Raw genomic sequence first — 7131 nt, 5'->3', positions numbered from 1 at the left:
AAAAAAAAAAAAAAAAAAAAAAGAAAAAAGAAAAAAAAGGTTGGGGGTGTGGGGAGGGGAAATACAGGGTAAAAACAGTCAAATCACAATAGGAAATTTTCAAAATAGGTTATTCAGTTTAGTCGTCTTCATCCCCTTCATCTTCAGGCTCTCGTTTTCTTTTCTGTCCCCGTTCTTCATCTACAAAATAAAACACAACTTGAATTATATGAGTGTTCCCTCACACTGCTGAGAAGCTGAACAAGTTCAACAAGCTTCTACTTTGGCAACTGGCTTGCTATCAAAGGAGCAGGAATACAAACATGAGCCTGCTTTTTAGAAAATAGCATTTTACTTTTTTTTGGAAAAAAATTTTGTTTTATCTTGAGGAAAAAGTGGATTGCTGCCATACCGGGCTCTTCTTCATCTTCATCGTCATCTACTTCACCATCGTTGTAGCCTTCTTCATCCTCCTGGATTTAAAGAGGGGAATAATAAAAAAAAAAAAGGATTAAAAGAGTCAGTTTCAGTGCAAGAACTTTCACAATTTGGCAATATCCAACAGCATTTTACAACAAAGTCCTTGAAGCATCTTAAACAAAAACCAAACAAAAAGGCAGACACTTCCCACACGCTTACATAAGCCCAGTTTTTTGCTACAGTATAACTGGACTCTGGCCCAAGCTTCACTGCAGAAAATCACAAGTGATCATAGCAGCCACTTCTGGCTTCAAGTCTCCAGCAAGAAAATGGTTTTATACTTCATACCAATACACAGATGCAAATTTTGTTGGGATGTCCTGAGCTTAGTGAGGCTCAATGACTGGTCAAGCAGGAGAAGGGCCATGTTCTAGGGGTGGAGAGAGTCAAAACACGAGCAGACACCTCCAGAGCCAGAGGAGAAGAGGCTGACCCCCCCTTCAGGCAAATTTTAGCCCCATCCCAGCAGGAGAGCTAACAGCAAAGTCGCAGCAGACTGTGACTGGCTCAGCACACAGGGGTTGGACTACACTAAGAATTAAAGCATCCTGAGGAATCGCAAGGTACCTGCCCAAGGAGGAACCTCACTCTGAGAGCACAGAGTCAGTCGTTCGCATACCACTCTGTCAGCTGTAACCCCCAGCCCTCCAAAGGCCCCACAAACCTGGTCTAAAGACGTTCCTCGCAGTGTTTTTGACATCAGCCCAATAAAAAGAAGGATTTCGTGTCAATGGTCACTAGATGGCAGCTGGTTCATAGACAGGCACGCCTCAAAGCCACCCCCTGCTGCGATGCTTCTCAAGTAAAAAAGCAAGCGCATGTTTCAAGTCCTAAAAACCTCCAATATTTGGTCCATTTCTTGCCCAACTATTCCCTGTTAGAGCATGTTCACTCCATACCCATTATTAACTGAAGAAATCCTTACCTCCTCTTCTCCACTCACATCCTCCTCTTCTCCTTCCTCCTCTTCCTCCTCGTCTTCTTCATCTTCTACTACCTGAGCATCATCATCATACTCCTCTTCTATACAGTCAAACAAGATTAACCACTCAGACATTTAAAGTTTACTTTTTTTTTCCTACCTGAGATGTGACCTCCTACCAACACAAGAGGCAAACTGAAAGCACTACTTTAAAATTCAAAAAATTTAAAAATTAAAGCAGCTTTAGACGTAGTCCTGGGCCTCTTTAGCCTAGTGAGGGGGTAGTGGGGCAGCTGCACCCACGCTCTGAGCTGCTGCATGGTTGCAGAGGCCTTGATGGCAAGTCCCAGCAGCCTCAGGACTGCTTTAGCTTCAGCTGCTCCAGTTCCCACTACTAATCTGCATTTTTGAGCCCATGGGACACTTGCAGCTCTTCATCTGCAAACCCATCTGCTCCCACCAGGGCTAGAGCAGAACTTGACAAACCAACTGAGCGCTGGGTCCCTCCCCAGGGGACACCCCTCGCCTCTGTGCTGCCAGAGGGATACCACAGGCTTACGCAAAATCCATCTTAGGGGTTTGCAACCTCCTTTCAAGAGGAAAGAGATGAAAACATGACTAAGCGCAAGCAACAAACAAGAAATTGTTTTTCCATGCTGCAGGTAATGGCGTTTTGGAGCTTTTTTCATGCATTTGAACACAGGCCCTGCCCTGGGATCTGGTGAGGAGAACTTGCATGGTGCTGGCTGAACACACAGCTCTGCCAGGCACTGCTGCAGCCCTCACCCCTCTCACCAGAGCTCACATTCAGCACTCGGGGGAAAAGTGCAAGTCCAGCTATTCTGCTTTTGCTGTGCAGCTGGGTTTGAAGAGTCTAGCAAATTCCCCACACTCAGCTGGATACTCATCCGACCGGTACACTGCTGCCTCCGAGGACAGTCTGCCGGGGAGGCATAACGGCACCCACAGCACAGAAGGACCCACCATGCACCTCCCCAACATTAAAAACCTGCTCACTGCTTCATTAGCACCTTTCACAGAGCTTGCCCCAGGCAGGCTTCAATAAATACACTCTCCCCTCTTCTGCCTGATCTCAACTACTTCCGTTTTTTCCTCACAGCCACAAACTCCTATTAATGCACTGGCTACTTCCGTGAATTGGCTACTTTTTTTGATGCCCAGTCTGGTTCTCCATCCTGCCCTTCTCCATCAGGCCCTGCACAACTGCTTGTCCTTCCTGGAAGAGCACAGCCTGCGCATGCCATCTTTTCTTACCCACTCCTGCCCTTGTCCCTGAGGTGTACTGTTCCCAGAACTATTTCAGCACCTTACCCCTATTTTGGCCCCTTTCTTCTACCACCCTTTCACTCCCCAGCTTTCACTAGAGAGAAGACTGATCAAGCAGCTCTTCCAGGCCCTGTCCATCTCCTCTCCCCTCGTTCCTTCAGAGGGCACTGAGATACTTCTGCTTTACACCAGTTAGAGCTGCTGAGGACACCACTTCTCCTGCCAGCAAGTCAGAGCTGGAAGCAAAACGTACCACACAGTACATCAATCTTTCAACTTACGTACACCAAGTAGCACAAATTCACATACCATCTTCATCCTCCTCCTCGTCGTCTAAGCCCTCCACGTAGCCCTCTGCATCAGAGTCCGGTGCTTCTTTGTCATCCCGATCTTTCACTAGAGATAAGACTGAGAAAGTAGCTCTTTCAGGCCCTGCCCATCTCCTTTCCCCTCGTTCCTTCAGAGGACACTGAGGTACTTCTCCTTTACATCAGTCAGGAAGGAGCTGCTGAGAACACCCTTCTCTTGCCAACAAGTCAGAGCTGGAAGCAAAATGTACTAGGCAGCATATCGATCTTTTAACTTACGTACACTAAGTAGCACAATTCACATACCATCTTCATCTTCCTCCTCGTCGTCTAAGCCCTCCACGTAGCCCTCTGCATCAGAGTCCGGTGCTTCTTTGTCATCCCGATCGTAGCCATCGAGGTATGTGAGTTGCGGGAGGAGCTTGAATACATTTTCTCTATAATCGTTCAAGTTGGTTACCTCGCAATTGAAAAGATCTAGACTCTTCAGGTTTTCTAACTTTTTCTGCAAGGAAAGAAAAGGCTCTGAAGTTCAGCGTTACAAACATTCTCTACAGAGCAAAGGATGCAGTGGCAGCCAGAGTTAATGTGCTCAAGAGCTTCCCATGACAAAAGGGTCATTTTGGTCTCTGCCTGCTAAATTGGTGTGGAACAACAATATGCAACGCCTGGTTGGGGCTGCTTGGGTATGTGAGAGGGGAAAATGCTCTCTCTCAAGTTCAGAGTCTCACAAGTAGAAGACTGAAGTTTGGAAAGAGGCAGAAAAACCATACATGCTGCGAGGGGCCAAGCTAAGTATAAGTAATAATCCAGTCAGTTATCCCAAAACGCAAGATATTGGAACCAGCAGTCAGGTATATTTAAACCACTGCTTTCAATGGAAGAAGAAACATGACTATTCTCTGGACACAAGAATTTTGCTAAAAGAGATGTAAAAAATTTTAATGATTGTACCTTAGCCTTTGGAAAAACGAAAAGAGGCTTAGAAATTGAACAGGATTTTTTTTTTTTTTGAGGAGTAGGAGGTGATCTGAACTGCCCACAGCACTTTGAAGAACTAACAATAAAAGCGCAAGCAGCTGAGTATCCATATCAAGTCTTATGAAATATCTCCCTTCTGGAGTTTGGTGCATAGAGCAACGGTGACATCAAGAAAACAATAAGCCTGAAACTGGGAGTAGTTACAACCCTCTCTCTCTCTTCTGTTTGCTACATGAATTTAACAGCTCTGCTCTCCCCTTCTGCTGGGGGAAAGGAGATCCAAGATGAGAACTGCTCCTTGAGACATTTTAAGAGCAAGTATTTAGGAAATAAACCAGAGCCAAAACTCCTCATTTCTGGAGAGCGAAGGGCACATGAAGCAAAAATTAGAAAACAGCACGGCCAGAACTGACACTTGGATGCCTTTTGGAACTTGATCTCAGCCTTGAAATAAAAAAGTATAATGACCAGGAGAGGTGATGGAAAGCAGCAGGAATAAGCTGGAAGCTCAGCGACCTCTGTCCAGCTGCAGCAAGCGAGCCCAGCATGGCGGCACACGGTGCCACAGCCCCGGGCAGAAGCGGTGGTTGGTGACTTTAGACCTGAGGCTCCAGAGGAAAGACTCGGAGCTGAAGCCGAGTGTCTGGCAGAGAGAGCCCCAAGCCCCCACCTCCGAGGAAAGCTGCGGGGCTCCCGGGAGCAGCAGCCGCTAGAGGGAAGCAGCCGCCCATGCTGCGGGCACAGCCCCGGGGCAGGGCTCCCCGACAGCCCCGGGCCACGGGAACCCGCCCCCAGCCTGGCCGCGAGAGATCAGCACCCACCACACTCCACCGCAAGCTGCTTCAGGCCTGCCAAGGCCAAAATGCCTCTACTCATCTCAAAATGGGGTTTGATTTCAGCCCGTACTGCACCAACTTACCAGAGGTTCTATTGTACCGAGATCTTTTATTTTGTTGCCGCTTAGATTTAGATGCGTGAGGTTCGGACACTTTTCTGCCAACACTTCCAGTCCGCCTGAGATTCTGTTGTCACTTAGCTCGAGCTGGAAGGCACATAAACATCTTGAGGTTTTAGTGCAAATGTGTATCACAAAGTAGTTTGGTCAGCTAAACTACGTTTTTACACAACTACTTCACACATGTGGTATAGCGCAAAGAGGGAGGCACATGGCATAGGACATTTTATTTACCTTCTTAAGTTTGTTTAACTTTGGTAAGTTTGCAACTGAGGTTAAGCCTACGTTGATTGTACTTAAGAATTCCAGCTCTTCAAACTCATCTGTGAGGCCTTCGATTTTGCCTTCGTATGACCTACAGTTGTCAAGAACGAGTTCTTTAACCTGGAAAGAGATGCAAAATGTGCGTAAAATGTTCTGCGTGGAGGATAAAGATTTCACTCACAAGCAAAGGATGACACTGATCAGGCAAAAATTAAAGATATTCCCGTAAACTGCCAAGTATGCAAAGGGTTATTTTCAGTGTCTGATCCCTGGTTTTGCTAGTATGGTTAGCAGTGGTTCTGAAACAGATATTTGTCTTTGCTTCAACTGCCTTTGTGTTGTTTTATAAACAACATAAACAGTTCAAAAACATTAATCCTGGCTTAACCAATTTGGTTGTTAGAAGTAGCATCGTCTTTGGCAAATGCAAGCGATAAGCATTTTAAAAACTATGAAACCAATCTATTTATTTTTAAACTAACCTACCACTTCGACACCCCATACAACTTGTGTGCTATTACAACACATCATCAGTTGTTAAAATAGCCTCTCTCCTAACACAAAAATTATCTGAGCTTTTCAAGTGTGGAGAGGTCACTGCCTGCTCTGACACTCCTGAAACCTGAAGTAGGTCCTGGTGATCCTAAACCAGGTCCTGCTGGAGCCTCACCCCTCCACACCAGGGTAGCTTGATGATGGTATTTTAGGGGAAGAACTCCATGGAGGCTACTCCTTTCTTCGGGACTTACAAGGGCTGTGCCAGATGATGCTGGCAGGGGGGGTTCCATGAGCAAAGCTGCTGCACACCCTTATCTCCCTCACCCCATTGCAGCAGGGAGGCTGGCAGAGAGAGGTGAAGATAACATCCCCACGGGCCTGAGCCCCACAGGACCTGCCCCACAGCCAAAGTTACAACCTGCAGGGTTTTGTTGTTGTTTTTAAACAAGGCACCACTTTTTCAGGTGCTATCTTCACCGGACACAAAACAACAGCATCAATGCGAAAGAGACACTAAATACACCCCACTCTGAGTAAAACTGCTCCTTTTCACCCTAAAGCCAGGTCAGCACTATGGGATTCAAGTCCCTTAGTAACCAACGTGGCTCTGGGGAAGCTCTGTCAGCGAGGACTGTCACTCCACAGGAAGGGCCCACCCATTCAGGGAACATCCAGACATTTTCACACTGACAGAAAATTTCTTGGGGTTATTTCTTACTTCTACAACAACCGAAGAAAACCCATCCTTCTGTGGGCACTGCAGACCCCATCCCCTGCTCGAGGTTTGTTTACAAGTTTGGAGAGGGAGGGTGTGCTGCTTTACGCTGAGGACGGGATAAAGAGAAGTCTGCAAGATGGGTGTACACAGAAGAAACAAAGCAACTTCTCAGTTCATACCAAGGACAGTTAATATGCAAATATTTAATTTTCTTAATTTCTTTTTATTACTGTAATCCCGCAGCACAGAGAAGAATCCTATATAGTTTTATAGCTCCAAATAACATCCCTAGATTTCTAATTAAATCCCAAGCACTGAAGTCAATAGGGAAGTCAGCCCAAAGCAACACGAGAGTACAAGTGATTCATTGAGAGTAGGAGGATCAGTGTTAGACAGGAAATACATTTTCCAAGACTCTACAATTTTCCTAGAGGAATTATGATAGGGAATGACTACACAAAAGTCTTCCAGAAGAATTTTAGGCTGGTTAGAAGAAACTAAAGATCAAGTCAAGTGCTCCTGATCCCACATACATCTATTCCACTGGGAGGGAGGGGGGAAAACCCCAAACCCCCAAAAAACAAATGACAAAAAAATCCCTTTGCTTTGAAATTCAGACAGCTAGAAAGCCATTTTGAAGGCAAACATGCGTATCTTCTTACTGTAACAGTATTTAAGTATCACAATCCTCCAGTGACATCAATTTGGGGACAGTCATGGCCTTCACACACAGAGCTGC

The 7131-nt window shown here is 46.0% G+C and overlaps 1 protein-coding gene across 2 annotated transcripts in view; it reads right to left on the bottom strand.

The window, feature by feature from the left end:
- Positions 1 to 92: 92 nt before the first annotated feature.
- The window catches only part of ANP32A (acidic nuclear phosphoprotein 32 family member A), a 9428-nt gene continuing 2389 nt past the window's right edge, over positions 93 to 7131 (bottom strand). The window contains exons 2-8 of one of the 2 annotated variants that reach the window (XM_026855931.1): positions 5147 to 5296; positions 4877 to 4999; positions 3283 to 3481; positions 2978 to 3076; positions 1385 to 1482; positions 392 to 452; positions 93 to 180 (exon numbers count right to left, since the gene is read on the bottom strand). In XM_026855931.1, coding sequence (XP_026711732.1) covers positions 119 to 180; positions 392 to 452; positions 1385 to 1482; positions 2978 to 3076; positions 3283 to 3481; positions 4877 to 4999; positions 5147 to 5296 — 792 coding nt within the window. In that variant the 3' untranslated portion in view covers positions 93 to 118. The remainder of the gene's footprint in view (positions 181 to 391; positions 453 to 1384; positions 1483 to 2977; positions 3077 to 3282; positions 3482 to 4876; positions 5000 to 5146; positions 5297 to 7131) is intronic. The other variant, XM_026855932.1, reaches the window with a different exon arrangement.

Source organism: Athene cunicularia (genome assembly GCF_003259725.1).
Source record: "Athene cunicularia isolate RWA chromosome 10 unlocalized genomic scaffold, athCun1 chr10_part1, whole genome shotgun sequence".
NCBI classification, from domain to species: domain Eukaryota; kingdom Metazoa; phylum Chordata; class Aves; order Strigiformes; family Strigidae; genus Athene; species Athene cunicularia.
Note: the sequence above shows the minus strand (reverse complement) of the source record. Positions and strands in the feature narration are given on the sequence as shown.